This window comes from Canis lupus, chromosome 16, assembly GCF_048164855.1.
Source record: "Canis lupus baileyi chromosome 16, mCanLup2.hap1, whole genome shotgun sequence".
NCBI classification, from domain to species: domain Eukaryota; kingdom Metazoa; phylum Chordata; class Mammalia; order Carnivora; family Canidae; genus Canis; species Canis lupus.
Window position 1 is genome coordinate 9,706,506 of NC_132853.1, and position 27,222 is coordinate 9,733,727.

General features: G+C 58.4%; 2 protein-coding genes across 3 annotated transcripts; both read left to right on the top strand.

The window, feature by feature from the left end:
* The first annotated feature begins 886 nt into the window (after window positions 1-886).
* GTF3C5 (general transcription factor IIIC subunit 5) lies at window positions 887-16,266 on the top strand. 2 transcript variants are annotated; one of them, XM_072778519.1, is made up of 11 exons: window positions 887-1,272; window positions 3,840-4,059; window positions 5,356-5,554; window positions 9,509-9,704; window positions 10,832-10,936; window positions 12,008-12,122; window positions 12,623-12,703; window positions 12,926-13,023; window positions 13,904-13,986; window positions 14,573-14,715; window positions 15,608-16,266. In XM_072778519.1, exons 1-11 carry the CDS (start codon window positions 1,108-1,110, stop codon window positions 15,763-15,765), a joined length of 1,563 nt encoding a protein of 520 aa, XP_072634620.1. In that variant the 5' UTR covers window positions 887-1,107; the 3' UTR covers window positions 15,766-16,266. The 2 variants fall into 2 exon arrangements, with proteins under 2 accessions (XP_072634620.1, XP_072634621.1); XM_072778520.1 differs by lacking the exon at window positions 887-1,272 and adding an exon at window positions 1,467-1,929.
* Window positions 16,267-18,275: 2,009 nt separating this feature from the next.
* Window positions 18,276-26,074, top strand: CEL (carboxyl ester lipase). The gene is made up of 11 exons (XM_072778518.1): window positions 18,276-18,436; window positions 20,485-20,635; window positions 20,726-20,848; window positions 21,005-21,202; window positions 21,807-21,937; window positions 22,054-22,161; window positions 22,280-22,397; window positions 23,613-23,799; window positions 23,989-24,192; window positions 25,082-25,279; window positions 25,619-26,074. Exons 1-11 carry the CDS (start codon window positions 18,371-18,373, stop codon window positions 25,998-26,000), a joined length of 1,866 nt encoding a protein of 621 aa, XP_072634619.1. The 5' UTR covers window positions 18,276-18,370; the 3' UTR covers window positions 26,001-26,074.
* Window positions 26,075-27,222: the final 1,148 nt, after the last annotated feature.

The window sequence follows — 27,222 nt, forward strand, 5'->3', positions numbered from 1 at the left end:
ACTTACCCGCTGACAAAGCCTCAAGGGGGGGGTCTGCATCTGAGCCTGCTCCCCACCAGCACCCCCGACCCCTGGCCTCCAGCCCCCTGACCCCCCAACCTCCAGCCACCTGGGCCCTCAGCACCCTGGCCCCCAGGTCCCCCCCGCCCCCCAGTCCCCCAGGGGCCCCCGACCCCCGCCCTCCAGCTCCCCCCCATTCCTCACGCAGCAGCCCGTCCTCCCGCCGCACAGCTGAGCTCAGCCGCTCCAGGTACGAGACCCTTCCAGGGCTCAGCCCCGCGCCCGAGGGGAGCCCACCGGTTGGGCAGGCTCGGATCTCGGCTCCGTCCGGCCTGCGGCCCCTCCGGCCCCTCACGCCCCCACTCTGCTCCCCACAGCTCCGGCCGGTTAAGGGCCCGCTGGTGCCCAGCACACAGCAGGCGCTTAATAACGGTCCGCCGCTCCGAGGCCCGGGGAGCGCCGGGGTGCTGCGTGCGTGCAGGGGCGGCGAGCCTTCGAAGCGCAGTCTCCTCACGCCTGCGTCTCCAGACTCGACTCCACTCGGCCTCCGCGCGGGGAGCAGCGGGGGAGCCCTTCCCGGAGCCGCGCGTGCAGGGCCGCAGGGGCCCCCCCGCAGACCCGCCGGAAACCCACTCAGCGCCGGGACGTCCCACGCCGGAAGTGTGTCTCGGGCCCGCCCCCGAGCCGTCATTGGAAGGAGCCCCGGGGGGGGGCGGGTCTCTTCCCAGTTCTGCTTCCTCATTGGCTGACGAGTCTGAGCTGGCGAGAAAGGGTGGAAGCCGGCTGTCCCGGGACGGGTTGCCATTGGCTGAAGTCGTGAGCTGGTCCGCGGGTTGCTAGGAGCGACATGCCCTTGCCCCGCCCCTCGGGCTATCTTCCTTCTTTTTAAATCCAAAATTGAGGCCCAGGTGGCCCTTCACCCCGCAGCCTGGGGGCCTGCCCGCGGGTCTGCGCTTCCAGGGGCCTCGAGTCTGGAGGAGCCCAGGGATACAGAGACTCGCGGGCAGCCGGGGCGCCCGGAACGATTCTCTCGCGGAACCATTGCGGCGAGGCCCCTCGGAGCACGCGCAGGGCCGGGCCGCGGCGGGCCGGGCCACAGGGGCAGGGATGGCGGCGACGGTGGCTGCGGCGGCCGCCGACGCGGGGCCGGGGGTCGCGGTGCCCGTGGACCTGCGGCGCGAGCAGCGCATGGTGTGCGTGGAGTACCCCGGCGTGGTGCGCGACGTGCCCAAGATGCTGCGGACTCTGGGCGGCGAGGAGGGCGTCTCCCGGGTGAGGAGCGGCCGGGACCGCGGGGTAGACGGCGTCTCGAGACCTCGGCCGGGGGGCGGGGGGTGCGGGGGGACCACCCGGGGGAAGCGCAGTTTCCTTGGCAACGGCGCTGGGGGCGGTCGCTGGGACGCCAGTGGGCGGGCACCTACCTCCCCTCGCCGGGGAGGACCGCCTGCCGGGCGAACGCCGGGAAGGGGCTGTAGTGGAGACCTGGGGCGGGGCGTCCTTTCCATCCTCTTCTCCGGGATCCGGGGAGTGCAGCTCGGCTGCAGCCCCCGCGACCTGCTGGGCTGCCCCTCCCTCCTTCACAGAGTAGACCCAGGCGCGGGAGAGGGGACCAGGGGCTGCGTTGTTAGGGTTAAAGGTGGTAATGGGGAGCGCCGCCTCCTTCCGCTCGGGTCGTGACCTCAGGGTCCCGGCATCGAGTCCCACGTCCGGCTCTCTGCTCAGCGGGGAGTCTGCTTCTCCTCTCCCTCTGCCCCTCTCCCTGCTTCTGCTCTCTCTCTCTTTGCCAAATAAGTAAAATCTTAAAAAAATAAAGGTGGTGATGACCAATGACGTCTTCCGTAACAGTCGCAATTCCAGGTGCTTTACTCCTATATCATCCTCATTAGAACCCTGCTGGGTAGCAAGTGACGTGGTCTGCATTTTACCCAGGTAACTGAGGCAGTTTGTTCAAGGTCTCTGGGAAAATGGGGGAGCTGGGATGAATTCTTACCTCGTGCAAGGCTGGGGGGAAGTGATTTTCATGCGTCAGAGCTTGAACTGTCTCTTCTGTAGAGAGTCCTTCTCTGACTGCTGTAATTGAAGTGGCTTCTAGTAGTTCGCATCTGGCTCCTGGACCTGTTAATCCCACCCTCCCCCCACCCCTCTCTTGTAAAGATTTGGTTTATTAGAGCAGCATGCCTAAGCACAAGTGGGGATGGGGGTGGAGGGGCCAAGAGAGAAGGAGAAGCAGACTCCCAGCCAAACAGGGAGCCTGAGGCAGTGCTCATCCCAGGACCCTGGGATCATGACCTGAGCTGAAGGCAGGCGCTTAACCAGCTGAGCCATCCAGACACCCTGACCTGTTACTTCCAGCCTGAAATTATGTTTTAACATGTTTATCGTGTCTTGGCCGTTTGGCTCTGAGACTGTAAACTCCATGAAAGCAGGACCTTGTCTCATTCGCTTCTGTAGTCCTAACATCCACGATAGTACCTTCTTCCAAAAATATTTGTCAGGTGCACGACTGAATACTCACGACAGTCTAATGAGTTAGGTACCATTATTCCTATTTTTCAGATGAAGACTCAGGCAAAGTTGGGTCAGACAGTACAGTAGGGATTTGAACTCATGCATGTCTCCCCTTTGAAGTCTGAACTCTTTTACCTGCTGCTTTCTCATCCTTAATGAATATTGAAAACCTGTCATTGAACACAGGAAGCCACAGAGGCACAGTTAGTCACGTTTGGTTCTTTTACCCTGACTTACTCATTTTACCGTGGCATTGACAGGACCCTTGCTCCCACTGACCCCAGGGGTATTTGTATCCGGCTACAATGTGAGCCCTTTGGAAGAGACTGGTCATTGATTCATTCTGTTCATGCTGCTTGTGCACTTCCTCTGCCAGGCCCGCATCTGGGATTATTCCCAGCCTCATGGTCTCGTAGATAATGTGTTTCATCAGAAGGGAATCCTGAAGGTTGAGGCTTCTTTTAACCTTCTTTCCCTCCATGTTTTCTGAGCACCTACTAAAGGCCAGGCTGTGTCCTTAGTGTTGGGAGCCAGCAAGCTAGAAGGCAGATGCTCTTGGCCCAGTGAGCATCGTTGAAGCTTTCATACACACACAGCTGACACTTACAGGGTCCCTCCTGGCCTGTTCAGGGCAAGCACTTGTGGGTGGGTGACCCATGTAGCATGTTCATCACGAGTTAGACACCAGACTAAGCGTGTTACATATCCAACGATTCAGTGATTCGTTTAATCATTGTAACAATCCTGTGAGTAGGTACTAGTCGTATCTCCATTTTAAGGAGAAGGAACCAAGCTTTGGAAAGGATAAGTGATATCCTGTCAGAGTCTTAGTGCTTGCTACTAATTAATTTCCTTTGGACCTGGAAACATTTGCCTGTGAGACTGAATAGCAAGACCCTTTGGGGCAGGTAGTTCCTAGAGTAGGAAGTCAAGACAAGCCACCCACCCCTGCCGGCCTCAGTCCCCTCCATGGTAAACCCGGGGTTGAAAAGACCACCATGGATTGTTGCCAGAGGAGGCTTATGATTCCCGGCACTGAACAGGCACAGGGAGGAGGCGGGAGGTGGGGGGAGGCTTTACTTAGTTGGCAGTTAGTGTCTCCAGCCTATTAGAAGGTAGAGACTATCCTTATTTTCTCTGCTAGGTAAACACTAAGATACTCAGGTTAAAAAAAAAAAAGGGTCTCTTGAGAATTAAAAGCTCAGAATGAACCATAAGCCTCCTGGCCCTTCCCTTAGCAGCCAGGTCACCATTAGGCTTTTGCTGAGAGGGGAGCAGCCCCCTACCAGCTGCTTAGCTGGTCACTACTTCACTGTCTTTGTTGGCCACAGATCTATGCAGACCCCACCAAGAGGCTGGAGCTCTACTTCCGGCCCAAGGACCCTTACTGCCACCCCGTGTGTGCCAACCGCTTCAGTACCAGCAGCCTGCTGTTCCGGATCAGGAGGAAGACCAAGCGGCAAAGGGAGGTGTTGGGGCTTGAGGCCCAGCCGGAGGTCACATTTGACATCGAGATTCTTGGCATCATCTCCACCGTTTACAAGTTTCAAGGTAACTGCAACTTTCTGCGTTGGATTATGTCAGGGCCTGCGTCCACATTCCTGCAGGTGCTCTGTGGGTCATCCACAGGGAAGGGGGCCAGTCTGTGCCCAGGAGTGAGGGGCAGGGGAGGAGCAGAGCGGGGCAGCGCAGGCCCAAGAGGCACACGTTCCTCCCTCCATGCAGCAGTTCTCAGTGGACTGTGGGCTCACTGCTGCCTCATCTTCCACATCCCTAAGGAATCCCTAAGTCTCTGAGTCCATTATGTGGGGGCCAAATACAACTGCTTAGCAGGTCTCTGGTTTTTGACCCTCAGCGTTTTGGAACCTCCACTAAGTCTTGGCTGGTACTGGTCCTGCTTTTCCTCAGCAGCCTTCCCAGATCACTCAGCCTCTTGGGACCTCCTGTTTCTTTGAAGTCTTAGCCAATTGGTGTCTTCCCTGAGGTCCCCAGTCAGTTTGCTACCCGTAGGGAACCCCAGTGAGGAGGCCGTAAGGGGTTGAGTGGGACAGGCAGTAAGAAGGAACGAAAGGGCAGGGGCAGGGGCTCGGCTTCCCTCAGCCTTGGGCACTTGTCTGTAGTGTGGGGCCCTGGGTTTCTTAGGCCCTTGTGAAGGGTGGGGGTCAGGGGGATGGTGTTAAGGGACCGGCTCATGCACACAGGAGGCACTTGGCAGGTTACTAGCGAGCCTTAGGGATGCACAGTGCCTGCTGCTGTTCTGAGAGAGAACCTGCAGAGAACACAGATGGGCAAGGAAGAGGGGCTGGAAAGTGGAAAGAAATGAAACCAGGACCAGGGACCCTGCACTGTGCATGTTGAATGTCAGTCATTCTGGTGGAACATGGTATCCCCCTCCCCCCAACAGAGAGAGGGCTGCCCCTCCTCCTGGGGGGAGGTCTCTCAGTGATGCATTTTCCATCTGTCTGATTGAGCCGGCACCCCACTGCTCAGTGCACCAGCAGCACCCGCCCCCCCACCTGGGAGCTTGTCTGAGGCACAGCATCCCAGAGTCTTTAGCTAGGTCCCAGGTAAATCGTGTGTGCTCTGTATTTCAAGAAGCACCAACCTAGACCAGACTTTTGCACACTGCACCGCCCCCCGCCCCTCTAGGAGATGCCCAAGCACATGGAGTCAAGTGCATGGAAGCATTTCGTAGGTGCCATTTCGGCTCCCACCCCCATTGCCCAGAAGTGTCCACTGCCCAGCTGTCTTGGCACCCCGAGAACATGTGGGTGTTGATATGCAGCAGCTGCTGTTTCCTGGGAAGGTGTAATAGGGTGTCCACCGTCTGGCTGCCTCTCTTTCCAGGGATGTCCGACTTCCAGTACTTGGCTGTGCACACAGAGGCCAATGGCAGGCACATGTCGATGTATGACAGAGTGCTCATGCTCAAGCCTGAGAAGGAGAGTTTCTTCCACCAAGAGCTGCCGCTCTACATCCCCCCGCCAATCTTCTCCCGGCTGGATACCCCAGTGGACTATTTCTATCGACCAGAGACGCAGCACCGGTAAGCCCCTCCAGTCCCCCTGCTGCTGCAGCATCAAGACTCAGAGCAAGGGCTCTGTGGTTAGAGCTCCTGGGTCCAGGGCTCAGCTCTGCCACTCCCGAATCAGGCCCTCAGCACTGCTGGCTTTGCAGGCCTGTGGCTCCAACACCTCTGGAGGTGGCGTAACTGGTACCTGTGCCCCAACCCAGAGATCTTGCTCAGAGGTCCCAGGACACGGAGAGGGTAACAGGATGTCACCTTAAGACTTGAGAGACCTACGCCCAAAAGCATGTACCCGAAATACTTAGAGCAGTGAGTGTTCATTGATAGAATGAAGTCATCAGTCCATTAATAGGGATGTGGCTGATGAATTTACAGCCCCTCTCTGCTGGGGAACACCATGTAGTGTCTGAGAGAGCGGGCTCGTGGACCAATGTGGCACTTGCCCAGGGTACCCTGCTCTATGAAAAGGCAGCACCTTTTGTGGTATGGAAATAAATTGTGGCATGACAATAGAAACCTAGAAAAATCTGGAAGGTAGGGCCCAGAGCAGTTATCTGTGGAGGGGCGAGAGGATGAGAATGTTCTCTTTCCTCACTAAATGTTTTCATCAGCAAGTGCTGACCACGGGTCATGGATCCCGGCATCGGCAGAGAACAGACCTGGACCACACTAGGCTGGGTGGGGTGCTGGATGGCGCATGAGTGAACCGTGAATGAGCGATGGGCCTGTGGTCAGGTGTGTGTCTTAGAGAAGACAAAAGGGGTGCGGGTCATAAGGGCAGTGAATGGGGTGAGGTCTCAGCACCCTCGAGGGGCTGACGTTTGAAACAGACCTGAATGATGACAGAGCTGGGCAGGTAAAGATCCGGGGAGAACGTTCTAGATCAGGGGACTGGCACCAGCTGAGGAGTGGTTGCAGAGGGAGTCCAGGAGAGTGGTAGGGCTAAGGGTCTCAGACTGAGGTGAAGGGCTTAGATTTGATTCTATGGAGAAGGTGTATTGTCCCCTTTAAAAAACACAGAGGTTCCCAAACACAGCCCGAAGTAGGAGAGTGGCTCCGTGGAGGCCCAGCTGTGGCACAAGCTTCAGTGATGGGCATCTGTCTGCCACTTGCCACACCTGCCTCGGCCCCCCGCTTCCCAGTGCATCCTCGAGAAAGCGGTCTGCGTGCCTCCCACGGGGAAGGACTCATGTTCTCCCACGAGCCTGTATGCTCTTGCCAGGGCCAGGGACAGCACCTGACCCTTCCTGACCACAGGAGCTAGTGGTGGTTTGAGGGGCAGAACGTGACAGACTATAGGAACAGAGCAGGTCAGGCCCCACCGCCCCCAGCCGAAGCCCTCCATGCGGGGTGGCAGGGTTTTCTGCATGTGTGGTACTTGGCACAGGAGTCTCAGGTTGGTGGAGGACAGACAATTTGCATATTTCTGAAATGCTTTGAGTATTTCCCTCATGGCCAGAAACAGACACGAAGCATTTGCCCTCATGGCCAGAAAACAGACACGAAAATAGGCAGAGGAAATCAGACCCTCCGCACTCTGGGTCCTGACAGGGGCTGGAGCAGCTGAATCCCCCCACTGTCCCGTGGGGCTGGGAGGCAACTGCTCCCAAGCCTCTGGGAGGGGGACAAGGGAGGAAGGCCACCTACCCTTGGACCACACATCCTGTTCCCCTCCCCATGTGGCTTATTGATTTTCTAGCAAATGGAAACAACCTGCCTTTTTTCCCAGGGCCACTATTGATTTCTCAGCTCTGCTGGCCTTCCTGGATCTGCCAGGGCTGGCGGGGAGGCCAGGCTGCAGCCTTGCTGGACCTCGTCTGTTCTCTGCTGATGCCAGGCTCCACGACCCGCGGTCAGCACTTGCTGATGAAACACCCCCTCTAGGGTTCAGGACGTTGAGCCTCCTACAGGACTGTGGGCAGAGGACGGCCTGGAGCCTGGCCTGAAGGGGGTCCTTCCTTCCTCCTTGAGGGAGTTAGTAGGGCAGCTGGCGAGGCAGCCAAGGAGCCATTTCCCCATGGTGACAGGCCCCAGTGGACTACCTGGGCTGGAGTCAGTCACTGAGGCCTTCCCTCTTGGGGGTGTCCAGGGTCTTGGGGGATGTCTTTGAAGACAGGGCAGTAGTACACCTGTTCAGGGTGGTTTCTAATAGAGTCACTGTATAAAAAAGGCACAGACTCGCTCCCTTCTTAGTCATTTTATTTCCCAAAGTAAAAAATCACTTTGTCTTTTATAAGTATGCAGGTAGTTTATACTCATGTTGAAAATTAAGGTAGAAATGAAACAATTTTAAAAGGTAATAATCACCGGGGGGATGGGGGGGTGCCTGGGTGGCTCATTTGGTTAAGCGTCCAACTCTTGACTTTGGCTAGAATCATGATCTCAGCGTCATGAGATCAAGCCCCAGGTCAGGCTCCTTGCTCAGGGTAGAGTCTGCTTAAGACTCTGTCTCCCTCTCTCTCTGCCATCACCAACCCCCAAAATAAATAAATAAGTCTTTTTAGAAGTCTTAATTAAAAATAAGTGAAACAGGGATCCCTGGGTGGCGCAGCAGTTTGGTGCCTGCCTTTGGCCCAGGCGCGATCCTGGCGACCCAGGATCGAATCCCACATTGGGCTTCCGGTACATGGAGCCTGCTTCTCCCTCTGCCTGTGTCTCTGCCAATCTCTCTCTCTCTCTGTGACTATCAATAAATAAATTAATTAATTAAAAAAAATAAGTGAAACAATATATTTCAAAATAATTTTGTAGGTTTGGAGTAGGGTATGGATGAAATTAAATTGGCTGTGTGGTGATAATCATTAAGGCTCACGATGGGTTGTGAGGCTTCTTGAGACTCTTCTCTCTGTTTTAGTATGGGCTTGACATTTCTGACATCCCACCTTTTTTTTTTTTTTTTTTAAGATTTTATTTATTTATTCATGAGTGACTCAGAGAGAGGCAGAGACACAGGCAGAGAAGCAGGCTCATGCAGGAGGCTGATGCAGGACTCGATCCCAAAACTCCAGGATCATATCCTGAGCCGAAGGCAGACACTCAACCACTGAGCCACCCAGGCATCCCTGACATCCCACCTTTTAAAAAATACATATATATTTTTTAATTTATTGATTAGAGAGAGAGAAAGGGCATGCACAAGTGGGGGAGGGAGGGGCCAAGGGAGAGGGAGAAGCAGATTCCCCGCTGAGCAAGGAGCCTCATGTGGGGCTTGATCCTAGGACCCCAGGATCATGACCTGAGCACCCCCAGCTCCTCTACCATCCCACAGGAATAAGGTAGCCACCTTAGCATCTCAGCCTGGTGCCAAAAGAGAGGGGCCTGTGCATAGCTGGTGCTTAACCCTCACTTTGCCCTCTGTACTGCTCAGTAATGTCCCTCATTCCTTCACCTAGCTGTTGTCGAGATGTTTCTGGGTCAGACATGCTCTGTCAGAGGTGGTAGGTTGGGGTTCTCAGGGCCCTGGAGTCCCAGCTCTGTCCTCATGAGCTCTGACTCAAGGTAGGTATCTAGCTGCTGCTGGTTACTTCATAGGAAATTGATTCCCTTCTTATAGGATTGTTTTGAAGGTTTAGTGAGTGAGTCGTAAAAGTCAGCAAATGTAGGTATTGCCTGCCAGCTGATGAAGTGGGTCCTGTGTAGCCACACCATCCTGAGCTCACCATTCCTGCCTGGTGGACACTTGCACAGTTTCCAGTTTCCACAGGCTATATGGCGCTGTGCGTACACTTCTCAGACCAGCAGCCTCACCCCTTTTGGCCTCCCTGAGCTGTCCTCGGCAGTCGCTGTCCCTGCTCCTGCCTGGCCATCAGCCTGAGAACACAGGTGCTGAGAGTCTTCCCCAACCCCTGACCCAGGTTCCAGGGAGGGGCCCCTACATGTGTGCTGCTGGCATCATCACGTGGTGGGCTCCCTGCCTGGTCCGGCCTGGGGTCTTCCCAGTGCTGCAGCCCACACCAGCTCTCTCTGTCTCAGGGAAGGCTACAACAACCCCCCCGTCTCGGGAGAGAACCTGATTGGCCTGAGCAGGGCCCGGCGCCCCCACAATGCCATCTTTGTCAACTTTGAGGAGGACGAGGTGCCCACGCAGCCGCTGGAGGCTGCTGTCCAGACATGGAGGAGGATTTCCACCAACCCCATTGACCAGAAGGTGGAGGAGGATTTGAGAAAGGTGAGCTTGGGGCCTGCCTCCTCACTGACCACCTCCCGTTTGCCCACCTGGGTCCCTTCCCTCCTTTTGCTGTTGGCTGTAGTGACTTTAAAACTGGTTCATCAGCATATGGGAACGTCTCCTCTTCAGATGTCACATCTCAAAGCCACATCAATATAAGCCCTACATTCCCAGGGTTGAAAATACTTCTTAGAATTCTTGAAAGGTCCCTTAGGGGGTGGTAAGCAGTCGGTGCATTGTCTGCTCGTGACTTCACAGTGGAGCTTTGGGGTTCAGGAAGCCTTCATTTCTCTATCACTGGTGGTAAGAAACCAGATGGAGCACATACTCTATTCCACCTGATGCTTCGTCCCTGCTAGTGCTGGAGTGGACAGGAGTGGCCTTACACTGTCCCCCCAGCTGGCAGGTCCTGGGAGGAGCCTGCAGTGGCCTCTGTTACTAATGCCTCCACAAGCATGGATGGCAGGTTCTCAGTGAGGCCACACTGCAGCTGACTGAAGCTCTCCTCTGCCCTTGTGAAATTGACTCTTCCCTTGTGGTATGGGGGCATATTTCTTAAAAGACGTGTGGACACCTTACTGGTTTCCAGCAGTTGCTGGACACTGGAGGGGAGACGTAGGGGACCCTACTTGTCTTCTGGATCCAGCCCAGTCTTCTGCCTGGCTGGAGCCCTTCCTGCCATGGCCCCCTACCCTCCAGCCACCCTGGCCTTCTGCACGCCTTCCTTGGGCCAGGCCATCCTCTTCATCCTTCATGACATCCCAGTTGAGGTTCCACCCTTGAGTTTGGGGCTCAAGGTCTCAGAACTCTGGCACGTCCCCCTCTTGGCCCTGCTGTGGCTCCTTTGGTTGTCTGCCTCCCCACTGTCCTGTGAGTTTCGTGAGGACAGAGACCATGTCCTTCGTGGTCATCTCAGGACACCCAGGCCGGGCAGCAACAGCTGATCCAGGCGTGCAGTCCCCTTCTGAGGGTAGGGAAAGTGGGCACAGCATTTCCGAGAGGCCACTCCTTGCCGGGTCAGCCGCTGATCTCCACCAGTTCCTCTCCCCAAAGGTCTGCTGGGGGCCAGATGGGCAGGAAGCAGCTGGTGCTCGTCTCACTCTCTGCCTTGACAACCCCCCCCACAGCTGTTTGAAATCCGGCCCATCTGGTCACGAAACGCCGTTAAGGCCAACATCAGCGTCCATCCTGACAAGCTCAAGGTCTTGCTGCCCTTCGTGGCCTATTACATGGTGAGTGCCTGCCCAGCCTCTCACCTTGGCACCCACCAGGGCCGCCCTGATGGCTGATGTGATCTCTCTGAGCTATGGCAGGAGCATAGGCCTGTCCCTGGCCCTCCAGAGCCTCCTCCGTAACACTAGCCATACTGGGATGATTTTAGGCATAGAGAGTAATCACATAACTCTTAAGTAACGAGATTATACATTTTTAAATGATCTTTTATTGAGAATGTTCTAAGGACCAAGCACTGGGTTAAGTGCTGTGGACCTGTTATATCATGTTTCCCTCCCCGAGGGGTGACAAGCAGGATTCCCTTCTTACCTCAAGCAGAGTCAAGGCTCAGAGAGACACATAGAGACTCTGTGCCAGGGTCCTCTAGCCAGCATGGACAGAGCCATTTGGGACCCCAGCCTGTTTGGCTGCAGAGTGCAGGCCCAACCACGGGGCCACCAGGCTAGGCTCATTCTACCTGGGCTGAGTGGGTGTGAGGGTGGGAGGGGCGGATCCACCTTGGGCCCAGTCCAGGAGGGCCTGGAGATGAGGTGTCATTACTGAGGTTCCCAAAGGTGCTGGAGGAAGTCATCCTACCTGCCAAAGATCCCCACATGGTGCCCTGGGGAGGCAAGCCTGAGATGTGACCATGACAGTGATGACAGGTGGGGCACAAGGGAAGCTCATCCTTCCTGTGCTCCGACCCTAGCCTTCAGAGAGCTGCTGTCTGTCTTTCAGCCTTGGCTTTCTAGATAGAAGCACTTCAGGAGGACTGGTTGGGGACAGTGTGTCCCCCCATTGGGATGGCAGTAACACCGGGTACTTCCTGTGCTAAAGGCTCCCGGGGCATCATCTCATGTAGTCCTCACAGAAGTGATAGGAAAGGGGGTTTCTCTGACCTCCAGCAAGAAGACCAAGGCTCAGAAAGGCCAAGTGACCTGCCCTACGGCAGAGCTGAGGTGGGGTTCCAGAGCTGTGTTGCCATCTCTTGGGGTGTTTGGCTGCCACCACCACCACCACCCCTGCCCAATATGCATCTCTGAGGAAACCAGGGATGGACCTTGGCCCCACTTCACACCTTTCGTCTCCAGATCACAGGTCCCTGGAGGAGCCTGTGGATCCGATATGGGTACGATCCCCGAAAAAACCCAGGCGCCAAGATTTATCAAGTCCTTGATTTCCGAATCCGTTGTGGAATGAAATATGGTAAGAAATTACTAAGATCTTGGCTTTCTGAATTTCTCTCTCTCAATATCTTTCTTTTGCTGGCATTGCCTTCGTAATAAAAATGTATCTTGGTGACGGTAGAAGTCTTTCTCCCCTGGTGAGATGTATGCAGAATAGCATAGAAATGAGGCTCCCAGCTTGTGTCCTAGCTCTACCCTTCGCCCTCTGGCTCGGTACTCATCCCCTCCGTCCCCTCTGTTATTCTGCATTATTATAGTTCCTGTGGTGGGGGCCAGGCACCTAGTCAGTGTCCTGTCCCCGGGCCCTCAGTGAGCTGCCGCACATGGAGCAGCAGCACGCAGTCCTGTGCGCCGGGGGGGGGGGGGGGGGGGTTGGGGGGGTGCGGAATGGTGACTGCTGGCACCTGGGGGCACAGTGACCCTCTCTCAGGAGCCAGCCCCAGCAACCCTGGTGCACCCCCAGTGCAAAGCCAGTTCTGTTTGCCAGATGGGGCTCTGCACCCATTTCCTTGTCTGCAGGTTATGCCCCGAGTGACATGCCCGTCAAGGCGAAGCGCAGCACATACAACTACAGCCTTCCCATCACTGTCAAAAAGACGCGTGAGTGCCTCTGCTTGCCCCGCAGATTGAGGCTGATTTGCCCTCATAGAGACACCAAGGGAGATGGGTGTTGGGATGGTGGGGTGTGGTGGGGTGAGGTGGGGTGGGGTAGGATGGGATGGGGCTTCCCAGGGGCCGCTCCAGGGTACACAGGCCAGCACCCTGGGGAGGGGGATGGGGAACATCCTGCCGTATTCCAAGTACTGCTACTGTCCCTTGCAGCCAGCCAGGTTGTCACCATGCAGGACCTAAAGCAGGGCCTGGGCCCATCGGGGACAGCCAGCTCACGGAAATCCAACTCCAACAAGTACAAGCTCAAGGTGGGCACCCCCTAAGCCCCTGAGAAAGGTGGCCGCCCACCCAGTGGGAGGTCTGGGGGACAGTGGAGAGGAGGCCCCTCCGTTGTGCGGGGCGGGCACATACACACTCCCAGAGTCCTGGGTCTGGGCCAATGGGCAGGACTTTGAGAGTCACCTTTGCCCGTCAGGACCATTGCATGACTCCCAGCCTCTAGGAGCATTTTCAGGGCATTGACGACCATCTGGGCAAAGAGGCGGTAGCAAGTGTCAGAGGGAAATGTGACACTGGCAGCTGTACGTGGCTGCCTTATTTGAGGCTGTGGCCACCACCCAGATGGGCCAGATGGGGTGCTCGCGTGTGTGTAGAGCCACGGCAGACCACCGGGCCCTTGCCGTGGGTGGGGCGGGGAGCTGCCAGCTGCGCCCCCAGCCCTGGCTTCACTGCCTCATGCAGGGGGGCATGGGGGCACAAAAACCGGTGCTGTCAGCATTCTCTTCTCATGGGGGCAGCCACAGCATCGCCTCAGTGGCTGTCCTCCCCCTTAAGCACTCTCACTCTCACCATCCCTACCTCTAGAAAATGGACAGTTGGTCAGCCCTGCTTCTCAGAGGGTGGACTGCAGGGCCACAGAGCAGAACCTGTTGGTAGGAGGTGGTGAGGAATGAGGGCAGACTGCAGAGCTGGCGTGAGCCCACGCTGTAACACGTGCTGGCCACATAGCTCGTGGCTGCAGGGCGGGGGGCGCCTCAGAGCCTCTGCACACCTGCTCCTGGCCTCTGGCCTGTCCACACCCCCTGAACCCGGGGAGAGGTGGAGGGGAGCCAGGCCTGCCCGGTGCAGACCATCTGGGGAGAGCTCTGAGCTCCGGCTCACTGTCCCATCCTCCTGTTCTCTCCCCAGGACTCAGTCTACGTCTTCCGGGAGGGGGCCTTGCCGCCCTATCGGCAGATGTTCTACCAGTTGTGTGACTTGAACGTGGAAGAGTACGTAGTGAGGGGCCCTGAGGTGCCTGGGTAGGGCTGGGGACCAAAGCCTTCCCTGCAGTTCTTCCCCTACATTGGTGTCAGTGGGGCGCCCTGCCTGGGGCGGCGGGTGCTGGCACCCCTCCATCAGTCTGATGGCCCCCAGGAGCAGTTTCCAGGGTCTGCATGGGCCACACCTCCAAGCCACTGCGCTGGGCAGAGACCTATGGTCTTCCTCCTTCGCCTGCGTGGAGGCTTGGGTCACAGTCCTGAGCCTCCCGGCCACTGGAGCCCCGGCAGCCTCTCAGCCAACTCTTAGTAATGTTTAAAGAAGGGGCGAGGAGTGCTGGGATGGGAAGAGCAGGAGCACTTAGACACGGCTCGAGTTAGGTGAGAGCCGGGGTGCCCGCAGGGAAGTGTGCGTGGCCACAGCCCACATTGTGTGCGGCCCAAGGGAGGGAGGGTCCGGCGTCCGTCCACAGCTTTTCTTCGGTGCTGGGCTCGGCCCCCTGTGTGGCCAGCCGAGTGCTGATCCTCTGAGCACTGTACCGCCTCCGCTGGAGCGCGGATGGAAACCCTCCCAGAAACTCCGTGTCCTGGCGCCCAGGTTGCAGAGGATCATCCACCGCAATGATGGGGCGGAGAGCCGCTGCACGGAGCGCGATGGCTGGTGCCTTCCCAAGACCAGTGACGAGCTGCGAGACACCATGTCCCTCATGATTCGGCAGATCATCCGCTCCAAGAGGCCTGGTGAGAGCCGCTCGGGTGAGGGGAGGCCCCACTCTGGGGCCAGAGCAAGTATCCCTACAGGACTTGCTCCCCGAGAAATTGCACCCAAGAATCATCCCCCTCAGGAGCCAGATCTCCAGGCTGCCTGCCTCTGCCTGGGTGGGAGTCATGGTGCTCAGCCCTGGGCCCTCTGGCAGGAGACAGGCCCTGGGGCAGGGCTAGAGCTGGGCTGGCTCTGCCGGGAGCCACCACTTTGTGTCCTGGCACCACCCTGCCTCTTCCTGCTGCTTGTGAGCATGTTCAGTCTCCCTGTCACCCCCACACTGCCGGCCCCTTTCCCAGGACCAGGCAGCCCTGGCAACTGGCTGGTGGTGAGGACTGTGAGGAAAGGGAGCCCTTGCTAGGCTGTGGGCCTGATGAGGCGGGGGCTGGGGGGAGTGAGCAAGAGGGCCCCTCTCATGGCTTCCCCAGACCCCTCCATACGCCGCAGAGCTGGCAAGAGGAGGGGACAGGGCCCCATCTGAGAATTTGCTTGAGGTTCTGGACCCTCCCTCCAGAAAAAAGCACTTACCCAACATGTCCTGTGCATTCTCGGGGTCCCTTGGACCCAGGAAGCCGCCCAGCCTCCTCAAGGAAGTGGTTTTCCAAGCTGTTGGCTTCAGTATCTCCCTGAAGTGCTTGTTAAACAGTAGAGTGCCAGGTGCCCCAGGCCTCTGTACTTCCCGAGGCAGCTTCTCTGGGGCTTGAGCCCAGACACCCAGAGCTGTAGGTAGGCCTCCAGCAACCTGATGGCTGGTCGCAGGGCTGGGCTGTCTGGCACCTCTCTGGGCCTCAGACCTGCAGTAGCTGGGGATCTGGGGGCCACGCAGGAAGTCTGTGCTGGGACACACATGGCCTTGTCTCCTGGCCCCAGCTCTCTTCACCAGCCCGGCCAAGGCCGACAGAGAGAAAGAGCAGCTGACGTATGAGTCCGGGGAAGACGAGGAGGACGATGAAGAGGAGGAGGAGGATTTCAAGCCATCTGATGGCAGTGACAATGAGATGGAGACAGAGATTCTGGACTACGTGTGACACAGCCCTGCCAAGGCTGGGCCTCCTTGATCATGCAAGACTGACGGAGCCAGGACAAGCCGTGGCTCCCCAGTGCTGCCCACGGTAACCAGAACAGCCCTAGGAGCACCCCCAGAGGAAAGCTGGGGTCTTGGCACTGGGTGCATCTGACCCTGCTCCTGCCTGTCTGCCTGTGACACCTGCTGCTTGGGGTTGCCCTCGGGCCCCCAGTGCTTGGGGAGATCCCCAAAGGACTGGCAGCCATGAACCAGTCCATTGTCTAGCAGGCTGGGCCGGTGCATAGCACCTCTCTGTGGCTGAAAACAACAAAAGCTGGAGGTGGAGATGATGTGACTAGGGGAGGTGTCAGTCTTGCTTTGGAGCTTATGACTGATGGCAGTGATGGCTGATGACCAGTGAGGAAGCTGGTCCGTGGTCACAGATGGGCGAAGACTGTCCTTGGGTTTGCATCCCATTCATCCGGGGCCCAGTTGTCCTTATCAAATATACTTTTTCAAGGAGTCTCAGTGGCTCAGTGAGGGTTTTGGAGCCAGAGAGGAGTTTCCTCTTGCAGGTCAGGTAAGAGCAGCTTCGAGTACCCCAGACATCACGTCCCAGGGGGTCCTGTAGCCTCGACCTCATCCCTTGCTGTGCCAGATGTGTTCTTGAGAGGCTTGCAGGGACACGGTCCCTGTTGCTTCTCAGCTGCCTGACGTGAAACCCGTGGCAGTGCAGAGAGCTCTGGTAGGACTGAACCTGCCCTCCCACCCACACCATGGGGCAACTGTTCCACAGTCCTGCGGAGCAGCCTGAGCCAGAGATGAGCCCAGTCACCCCTTTCCTCAGCCAGCACACTGGGCACCTAGTGTGACAAGTCCCTAGGTCGCATTGATTCTAAAGTCAGCTGCCTCAGGAAAGCCCCAGCCCACCGTGCAGGCTCCTGGGGAGCCTCGGAGGATGGATCAGAGGCTTGGTGGCTCACGGTTGGCCTGCAGTGGCTAGTCCCAGGCACCTGCGTGTAGAGAGGAAGCTGGCCAGGCTGACCGTCCCCGATGGCCTGCTCCCTGCTGCTGGGGACCAGGAGAGGTCCCCTCCTCCCATGCTCAGAATAACTTCCTGTAGAACAGGTTCTCAGAATTGGAGCAGTGGACAGAAGACGTGGGTTCACAAACCCCTGTCCTTGGCTGGGGCAGCAGCCTCTCCCCACCTGTCCTCATACTGGAGCCCCAGCCTGGCTTGCACAGCCCCTCCCGGCTTCCTGACTCCTCCCTCCCACCAGCAGCTGCCCACCCCTCCCTACCTACCCCCTGCTTTCTCCAGCCTCTTGTGTACTCTCTGTCCCCAAAGATTTAGACTAATAGGTGGGCTTGGTGGCGGCAGTAGGCATGATAGAAGTGGAGCCATCGCCTGCATCAGAAGTGCTGGCTCGGGGGCAGCAGAGGGCCTGCCGGGGCCCATCTAAGGGGCCGTTGGCCCAACAGGGCTCTGGCCGTCCCCTGGCTCCCGAGCGTGCCCCCTCTCTGGAAATGGTTGAGCTATGGAACATAAGTGTCGGCCGTGAGCCCAGGAGCAGCCAACCTCAGAGGCACGATCACAGGCCTTATCCTTGGTAGCCTGCCTTGTCTAATAACCTCTGTTACCACAGTCCTGCACAGCCCCAGGAAACAGTGTTGGCCACTTTTGCTTTCCCCCTACTTCTCTGCTTGGTCTTCTCTCCCTCCCACTCTCTCTGTCTTGGTCTCTGTCCCATCCCTGGTCTGTTGGTCGGTCTGTCTCTGCTTGGCTTTGCCCCAGGATCTTTGCTTGGCCCACCTCTGGCCAGGAAGCGCGGCTTTTCCTTTTCCTTGAGGAAGCCCTCAGGACTGGGCTGGAGCCCCACTCCCCCTCTCCCTTGTCCACCTGAGCCTCCTGTCTTCCCATTCCAGGACTTGTCATACTGAACGTGAGTTCCCTGCACACCCCAAGGGCAAGATCGCCTGTGCTGCTATGGGTCCCCACACCTAGTTAACACTGTACACCCTGTGGGCCTTGGGAACAGGGTCAGCCATACAGCCATCTGTGCCCCAGAAATCACATGCCTGGTCCCCCACAAATCCTCTGTTGAGCTGGGGATTGGTGGCAGGTGGGCCACAGAGTCAAGCACGCCCATCTCTCTGAGGGTGGAACCGAGTCTTTGTAAATCAGTGAGCCAGAATGCAGTGCACTGCTCACCCAGCCAGGGCAGCCTTCTGCCTCATGCCATCTGCCTCTGCTCCCAGGTAGGCAGTAACCTGCACAGGTGTGCTGTGGCACCAGGGCATCAGGGGACAGCCAGTCCTGGGAAAGAGCGACTGTCCCTGCACCTGTGCTTGTGCGTGTGTGTGTGTGTGCGCGCGCGCACATGTACATGCGCACGCGTGACCCACTGTGTGACCTTGGCCCAGTCTGAGGCCAGCTGGAAACAGCAGCTGTCTCCTGTCCCCTGATACACTACCTGGAGAGTGGCCAGGCTGGAGGAAGGGGCAGAAATAGGAGGAGGGAAACGGGGCCCTCTGTGGGCAGCTGCCAACTCGGACTCCGGCCAGCTCCAGCCCCATAAATAACCTGTGGGCCAGAGGGAAGGCCACACTCGGGCTGGGCACACGCCATGGGGCGCCTAGAGCTGGTCGTCTTGGGGCTCACCTGCTACTGGGCACTAGCAAGCGCAGCAAAGGTAAGCGAGGACCCAGCAGAGGGCAGGGGCGCCTCTCTCCTCTCACTAAGCAAGATCTGGAATCTGGACAGGGCACAGTGGACAGAAGCTGCGCAGGGTCACTGGCAGGAAGAGTCAGCCTGAGAGACACCCCAGTGATCAAAACAGCACTTCCCAGGCACTTCATGCTGTGTGTATATGCTCATTCACCTGATGATGGCCTGCCAGATAAAATACAGGATGCCACATTAATTAAATCTGAATATCATATAAGCCACAAAAGTTTTTGATGCAGGTATGTCCCAAGCAAAATTTGAGATCTGCCTTTTTTTTTGTTTTTAAAGGTCAATCTATGTGAAATTCACATGTAACTGAGAGTCCTGAATTTTTCTTTGCTAAGTCTGGGAACCTGACCCACAGCACCCCTCTGGCTCCTTCCTCCCCAGAGGTGTCAACGTCGTCCCCTTTTTACAGAAGGGGAGATGGGTCCAGAGCAGAGGAGCACCTTGCCCAACCTCCTACAGCCACCAGTGGCTGCAAGCCTGGAACTCCGGTCTAGTCCAACCTCAGTCTGGCTCTCAACGCCACCCCCCTCCCGAGAGGGAGTTCCCCACCTGCTTGCTAGTAGCCAGTCCCTCCAGGGTGAGAGTCGAGGCCCCCTGGGGCCTATTTGCCATCTGCCCTGTATGAGGAACAAGGCAGGGAAGGTGCTTCGGGGTTGAAACCCCTGCAGACACGTGACCCGCATGCTGCTCACCTTCATCCTGCCGTCTCAGTCCCAGCTGCCTGGCACCTGCCCCTTGGTCCTGGAGGTTGCGGTGCTGACCTTGGGCCCCTGCTGCCCCCAAGAGGAGGTCACTGTCTCCCGGGGTCTTCCCTGAAGGCAGAAAGGACCAGGATTGCCCCCCGCTGCCCCAGGAGCCAGTGGCACCCTCCCACACCTTGCCCCTCACCCAGCGCCCTCAGGCCGATCTCAATTCTGAGAGGCAACTTCCCAGGCCCCAGGCACTGACCTGGCCTGCTGCCCCAGCCCAGCAGCCCCGAAGCCCGTCAGAGAGATTCCGGGAGGCCTGCAACAAGGCTGCTCATCCTGAGACGAGAGACGGGGTAGGGGTGGCGGTGGGGGAGCGGACCTGCACCTGCCCCTGGGCCCCTGGGCCCCCGGCCCCACCCCTGAGGCACCTGGCAGGGGTTGCTCGGGCTTCCTCTCTGCTTCCAGCCTGCCCACTCCCCTATTAGACTGGACCTTACAGGGTGCTGGGACCCCAGCTGGGCCTGGGGGGGCGGGGCTGCCCTGCCCTTGCCCCACCCCCGGGAAGAGCCGAGAAGCAGACACCTGCCACGGGACCAGACGGATGGGGAGGCAGCCCTAGGAGATGAGAGCCGGGCTCTGAGGTCAGGTAGCTCTCCCATCGGGTGACTTTGAGTGGGACAGCCTCAGTGCCCTTGTGGGACAATGGGCAGATGACCATCAGCCCCCAGGACCCTGGTGAAGGGTGGATGTGTTGTTCGCCATGGGGCCAGCTCCGTGCCAGGGCTGGAGACACAGCAGTGGTTCTGGTGGCCCAGGGGTCAGGGGTCTTGGCAGTGAGTGCAGGGACTGTGAGGACTTGGCACCAGACCACCGACTCCAAGCCAGCTGGACACTGGGGTGGCAGGGGGTACCCAGAGGGAGCAGACAGGCCACGAGGGAAGCATTGCTGCTGCCCATCTTAGAGACAGAGACCGGGCCTTGTGGTCACAGCTAGGCAGCCACAACTGGGATCGGAACCTCCACCCTCCCTCTCCTGGACTACTTGGAAGGCTTCCTGGAGTGGGAACACACTGGTTGACCCAGCTTCCTCCAGCAATCAGGGAGCAGGACACCCTCGGGGACTGGGACCAAGGCAGTACGCTGCTTCTCCAGTAACGTGGGCAAGTGGCAGGGCCCTCGGTCTCGGAGGCAGATTGGCTCACCTTTGAAGCGGTGTCGGGGGAGCCTCTGGGCACCCTGGGGCCTGCCCAGCTTACCCTCCACCCCATTCTGGGGACCTGCCCAAGCCCGCCTGAGCCTCGGCCTTTACCCCCAGCTGGGCGCAGTGTACACGGAAGGAGGCTTCGTGGAAGGCGTCAACAAGAAGCTCGGCCTCTTTGGTGACTATGTCGACATCTTCAAGGGCATCCCCTTCGCCGCCCCGCCCAAGGCCCTGGAGAACCCTCAGCGACACCCTGGCTGGCAAGGTGGGAGCGGGCAGGTGCTGGTGAGGTCCCATGCCTGGGGAACCCCAGGGGCGGCTGCCGTCCTCACACTGGCCCTGGCCACACCCACAGGAACCCTGAAGGCCAAGGACTTCAAGAGGCGGTGCCTGCAGGCCACCATCACCCAGGACAACACCTACGGGGAGGAGGACTGCCTCTACCTCAACATCTGGGTCCCCCAGGGCAAGAAGGAAGGTGGGTTCGCCCTCCCCACACCTGCAGGGCGCCACCAGGCAGCCCTGCCCTTTGGGGACTCCAGAGCCCAGATAACCCGAGATCAGCGCAGGGTGCGTGTGGAGGGGCACCTGAGGGGAGCATCTGGGGTCACAGGACCTGTCCACTCTGCCTCAGTGTCCCGGAACCTGCCCGTCATGATCTGGATCTACGGAGGCGCCTTTCTCATGGGGGCTGGCCACGGGGCCAACTTTCTCAGCAACTACCTGTATGACGGGGAGGAGATCGCCACGCGGGGCAACGTCATCGTGGTCACCTTCAACTACCGTGTTGGCCCCCTGGGCTTCCTCAGCACTGGGGACGCCAACCTGCCAGGTGCGCTGGGTGCTCTGGCCGCAGGGGAGGGGAGGCAAGTGAGCTCCGAGCCCCGTGAGGATGCGCCTCCGCTCCCATCCCGCTGGGACAGCTCCTGACAGGTCCCCTGAAAAGGCGCAGGATCCTATTTGCAGAGCTGGGGGCGCTGGAGATGCGCTGCGAGATGCAGGGGCCCCTTGGCAGCCGTTGTGAAAGAACAGAGGCTGCCAGACAGACAGACGGACTGGGACCCAGAAGCCCTCGGGAGCAGGTTCAGGGGCCCAGTGAAAGGAACAGAACATAAGACATTGAGGCGGTAACACAAGCCGCAGGACAGGAGCCAGACAAGGACTGTGGCAGGGAGGGAGAGAAGGGAGCAGGCTGGCCCTCCTGCTTCCCCAGCCCCCCCGGGCCCCATCCCCATCCCCAGACTGAGCCCCACACCTGCTCCAGCCTCCAGGGGACCCATCATTCCACATCCTGGGGCTCAGCCAGGGTCTCCACACAGCCAAGGACACACTCATCACACCCACGCGGATGGTGTACCTCGCGTGGGCCAGGCCCTGGCACCCCCAGCCTCGGCCAAGGGTCCCCAATGAAGGCCCATCCCCCACCCTGCCCCCAGGTAACTATGGCCTTCGGGATCAGCACATGGCCATCGCTTGGGTGAAGAGGAACATCGCAGCCTTTGGTGGGGATCCCAACAACATCACTCTCTTTGGGGAATCAGCTGGAGGCGCCAGCGTTTCTCTGCAGGTCTGGGGTCCCCAGGGATGTGGGAGGGGGCCAATGGGGCAGGGACAAAAGGGGCGGGAGCTGGTGTGTGGGCAGAGGGTGCGGAGCCTTGGTGACAGAACCTCTGTGTGTTGCAGACCCTCTCTCCCTACAACAAGGGCCTCATCCGGAGAGCCATCAGCCAGAGTGGCGTGGCCCTGTGCCCCTGGGTCATCCAGAGGAACCCCCTCTTCTGGGCCAAAAGGGTAAGGAGGAGCTGCAGGGGGCAGGGCAGGGGCCTCCCTCCTTCCCACGCTGTCCTGGACTCCATCACCCTCTGCCCGGAGCACCTGTCCTCACCTACCTGCCTACCTCCCACTCCAGATTGCTGAGAAGGTGGGCTGCCCCTTGGACGATACCGCCAGGATGGCCAAGTGTCTGAAGGTTACTGACCCCCGTGCCCTGACGCTGGCCTATAAGATGCCCCTGGCAGGCATGGAGTGTGAGTGGAGACTGCTGGGCGGGGCCCCGGGGGCTCCGGGTCAGGGGAGGGGAGGCCAAGCTCCAGGAAAAGAGAGGAACTGCGGGTCTGAGGCTGGCCCTGTCACCAGATGGCCGGCGTCCCCAGGCAGCTTGCTGCCGCCACCGCCCTTGCAGGCTCAGTGACTCCGGCCATTCTTTCTTCTTATCCTTGGTGGGTCACGACCCCCGTGAGAAGCTGAAGAATGAGTGGGTCCCGGCCCCTGACAAAGCACACATCTGGGGTCACCTGTGTGCAATTTGAGGGAGATCCATGAACCCAAGACCAAGAGCCTTTGTCCTAGACAGTCATTCGTTCTTGCTGCAACTCACGCATTGCACACTCACCCACTGAGCACCCTCGGGAGCATCTGGCCCCCCCAGCTCTGCTCCTCTGCCCCTCAGGATGCCAGGGACCTCATCAGTCCGGCAGGCTGGGATCTGCTCTTGCTCACCCTTTTGATGCTAAGAGGCCCCATCACTTGCTTCTCTACCTGATGCAAATTCAACCATAAGCGCTAAGCAAAGCACAGAAGCAAAGCAAACACGTTGCTGCAAACGCAAACCAGTCATTTCCTCTGGTGTGAACTGGAAAGGGAAGCCAGCTGGGCTGGGCCTCATACAGGCCAATGCCTCTCCCTTCTGGGGCAGTTCTATGGTCCTTTTGGGGCCAGTTTAGGGGGTCTGGAGGGCAATGTGGACTTCACACGGTTTCTGGTGAACACCCCAGAACCCAGCCCTGAGAGGGGGTGCCTCTTTCTCTCTGGGTCCTCTCAATACTTCCAGGTCTTCCTTCTCCCTGATTTAGGCTCACTGAGAAGAGAGGCTGGAGGGAGGACAGGCTTGGCCTCTAGACCGGTGGTTCTCAGCCTGGGTGGCTTTGCTCCAGGGCACATGTGGCAGAGTCTGGAGACAGTTTTGACTGTTACAGCTGCAGAGGGGGTGCTACAGGTACCCCGCGAGCTGAGGGGTGCTGCTACACAACCTGCTGTGTCCTGGACAGCCCCCACAACAGAATTATCCTGCCCTAAACATCAGTAGTGCTGAGGCCCAGCAAGTTTGGTTTAGATCAGAGGAGGCAAGAGGGCTCCCCTGCAGCCTTGTCGGGATGGCAGGATGGCTCCAAGCCCTGCCCCAGAGGCTGAGGGGAGGAGCAGCGGGGACCCCAGGTGTCACAGCCTACTACTCTCCCACTCAGATCCCATGTTGCACTATCTGGGCTTTATCCCTGTCGTGGACGGAGACTTCATCCCTGATGACCCCATCAACCTGTATGCCAACACGGCCGACATCGACTACATAGTGGGCACCAACAACATGGATGGCCACATCTTTGCCAGCATTGACATGCCGGCCATCAACAAGAACAAACAGGAGGTCACCGAGTAAGCAGCGGGTGTGGGGCTCAGGGCTCAGAGCCCAGGGGCGGCGGAGAGAGGCCTCAGCCCAGGAGGTCAGCACCATGGGGGGGAGGGTGGCTATGGCCCTCTGCTGGGTGGGTGGGTGGGGGGCGGCGGCACATACTCTCCCACCAGTGCTGGGTGGAAGGTCCAGTGCTGGCCTGGTCCCTGCAGTGAGGACTTCTACAAGCTGATCAGCGGGCTCACCATGATCAAGGGGCTCAGGGGCGCCAACTCCACTTTTGACGTCTACACCAAGCCCTGGGCCCGTGACGCAACACAGGAGACCAAGAAGAAGACTGTGGTGGACTTTGAGACCGACATCCTCTTCCTGGTGCCTACCGAGACTGCTCTGGCCCAGCACAGAGCCAATGCCAAGTGAGGACCTGGGCAGGATCCCTGGGGAGGCCCACCTGGGATGGTGCACCTGCGCCATGAGGGCTTCCGGGAGGGTGGCTCTCAGGTGTCGGTGAGGCCTGAGGCCTGGGAAAGCTGGGCTCGGGTCCCCACCCATGCCTGCACCACCTGCCTTGCCTAGGCCTGACAAGACCTGAGAGGGCCCCTACTTACCTCCCAGCCTCAGGGGGCTCTGCAAGACCCTCCCATGATCCTCTGCCCAGCCCAGGACTGTGTGCGCCCCCTCACCCCATGGTCCTTCCCATTGAAAGTTCTTGAATCAACCTTCCACCCCTCACACTGTGTAGAAGGAAAGAACAATGGATGATGATAGTCTCTGTTGTGGGTTTCAACATGGCCAACTTTCAAAATAACTTACGATTGGGACCACATTAAAAGTCTCCATATAATAATAGCCAGCAAAATTTTAGAAAGTTAGGAATGCTTAACGAGGAGGAAGACAATATCATACCTAGAATCTAGAACGAAGGCTTCGTGGCAACTAAGCCATAAATGTAGCTCTGAGCTTCCCCTCAGTCAAGGGAAAAAGGGAGAGACATCTGAGGGTATGTACCTTGTCCAATTAAATTAAGAGACAAATAAATTTGCAGAGCAAAGAAAGATCTTTCTTGATACTGAATTGCAGGAGGAAGCTGCCTCAGTGTGTTTTATGGAGGTGAATTATAAACACAACTGAAATCATAGAAGCCCTGAATCTGTGGATTTGGCCCACGGCTCTCCCTTCCCAGGTGTCAGGAATCCTCCAGACCCCTCCCTGCTGCCACCTCGGCTCCCTCTGGGGCCCGTCCCTGTGCTGGTGGCCCCTGGTGAGCGCCTGGCCAATTTGGGTGCTGTCCCCTTCCTTCCCCAGGAGTGCCAAAACCTACACCTACCTGTTCTCCCACCCTTCTCGGATGCCCACCTACCCCAAATGGGTGGGGGCTGACCACGCAGATGACATCCAGTATGTCTTTGGGAAGCCCTTCGCCACCCCCCTGGGCTACCGGCCCCAAGACAGGACTGTCTCCAAGGCCATGATCGCCTACTGGACCAACTTTGCCAGAACCGGGTAAGGCAGCGGTGAGGCTGAGCCTAGGGCCCCTGCCACCTTGCCCTGCAGGCCTGGGTTGCAGGCCCTGTTCCCTCATTTACACTGAGCCTCCCCAAGCCTTGGTGCGGCAGTCTGTCTGTACATGAGGATAGAACTACTGCCTGAGGCCTGAGCCAGCACCTCTTGGGGCTCTACCCAGCCAGTGTCCAGGCACCATACAGTGAGGTGCTGCGATTGTAAGGGTCCGCATAGATGGGGGAGGACTGTGCAGGCAAACCAGGGCCAGGTGGGCTAGGGACACAGGTGTCCAGCCTCCTGTGAGCCCCCAGCCCCCACCCAGACTTTTCCTCTCTGCAGGGACCCCAACATGGGACATTCGGCTGTCCCCATCCACTGGGATCCCTACACCGTGGAGAGTGGCAACTACCTGGAGATCACCAAGAAGATGGACCACAACTCCCTGAAGCAGCACCTAAGGACTGATTACCTGCGCTATTGGGCTGTGACCTACGAGGCACTGCCCACCGTGACCGGAGATGAGGCCACTCCCGCTCCCCCCTCTGGGGACTCCAATGCCACTCCCGCTCCCCCCTCTGGGGACTCCAATGCCACTCCCGCTCCCCCCTCTGGGGACTCCAATGCCACTCCCGCTCCCCCCTCTGGGGACTCCACTGCCACTCCCGCTCCCCCCTCTGGGGACTCTGAGGGGGCTCAGATGCCCATAGTCATTGGCTTCTAATGCCCTTGGCTCCAAGAAGACCCAGGGGACCCACCTCCCCTCCAGAGCTTTTCCTGAATAAAGCCTCAACTCTCTGTCTCGTGTTTTCCTTTGCCCCCGAAGCCCCAGCTGGAAGAAGCAGGGCTCTCAGCTCCGTTGCAGTACTAGCCACTGGGCCCACCGCCTTTCCCCATGGTGTCTGTCTGGAGAACCACCCTCATTCTAGAGAGGAGGAAACAGGTTTGAAGAAGTAAAGTGTCAGAGCAGGACTGCTGGTTCCCAGGGAGCAGGGTGGGCCATGGCCACAGGGGAGAGAGGAGCTCTGCAGGCTGTGGCCTCCCCTGCATGGGTGGATCCAGTTGTACCAAGTTCTTTGGGGTGCAAGCAGTGACCTCTAGGTTCTAACAAGGGCCTGGGTGTCTGGCCTGCAATGAGAAATCGACTCTGCTTCCAGCTGGATGTGAGTTGAAGACAGAATAAAGCATCACACTGGAAGGTCAGAAGCAAAAGTTGCAAGAAAGCTGGGCATGGGGTGGCTCTGGCAGATTTTGGGGGCAGGAGGCAGAGGTCAGAGTCAGGGCCATACCCACATCCAGGAGTCTGAGCACAGGCATCCTACAGAGACCTTGAGCAGCCTGACGTCATCACAGCTACAGGGGGTGGATGCTGAGAGGGGGAGTCACATGCCCCAGGTCATGAGAGCAAAGATTCATACCCAGAAACTCCAAAGCTAGTGCATGAAACGATGTTGGGGGTATCTTCCCCACCCCTCACCCATTCTTCCGTCTCTGTGGGCTGGTGCTGAGGGCTCAAAGGAGGGAAGGTTCTGGAGTCCTGAGCAGCTCTGCCAGGTGAGGTGGGGACAGCAGCCAGCATGTTTTCCCTCTCCAGCCTCAGATGGGAGACGGAGGTCTGGGGAACTGAGCTGCACCGAGGGCAAACTTGTCCCCGCAAGGAGAGGGTGCGCTCTGACTGGCCCGTGACCACCTTGGCCACCATGGGCTTCCTGGGTTGGTCATGGCTCTCAGGTGTGAAGAGAGGATTTCTTGTCAAAAATGAGGGGATAGACCCTCATGGCAGGGTGGGCCTCTCCTGGTGACCATCCCTGCTCTTGGCCAATGGAAGTGCAAGGATGCAACAGTGTGACCCTCCTCTGCCATGTTAGTATGAACAGGACTTCTCTAAGTGTCCCTGTCTGCTGGCAGGAGCCTCCCAGCACTACAAGAGAAAACCTTGGTCCCCG

Excerpts from the sequence above, each read along its gene's own strand:
- GTF3C5 (XM_072778519.1), top strand. The coding sequence starts at position 1,108 with ATGGCGGCGACGGTGGCTGCGGCGGCCGCCGACGCGGGGCCGGGGGTC. Across the intron at positions 4,060-5,355 it reads CACCGTTTACAAGTTTCAAG|GGATGTCCGACTTCCAGTAC; the intron begins GTAACTGCAACT and ends CTCTCTTTCCAG. Across the intron at positions 9,705-10,831 it reads TGGAGGAGGATTTGAGAAAG|CTGTTTGAAATCCGGCCCAT; the intron begins GTGAGCTTGGGG and ends CCCCCCCCACAG.
- CEL (XM_072778518.1), top strand. The coding sequence starts at position 18,371 with ATGGGGCGCCTAGAGCTGGTCGTCTTGGGGCTCACCTGCTACTGGGCA. Across the intron at positions 21,938-22,053 it reads GCGCCAGCGTTTCTCTGCAG|ACCCTCTCTCCCTACAACAA; the intron begins GTCTGGGGTCCC and ends TGTGTGTTGCAG. Across the intron at positions 23,800-23,988 it reads AACAAACAGGAGGTCACCGA|TGAGGACTTCTACAAGCTGA; the intron begins GTAAGCAGCGGG and ends TGGTCCCTGCAG.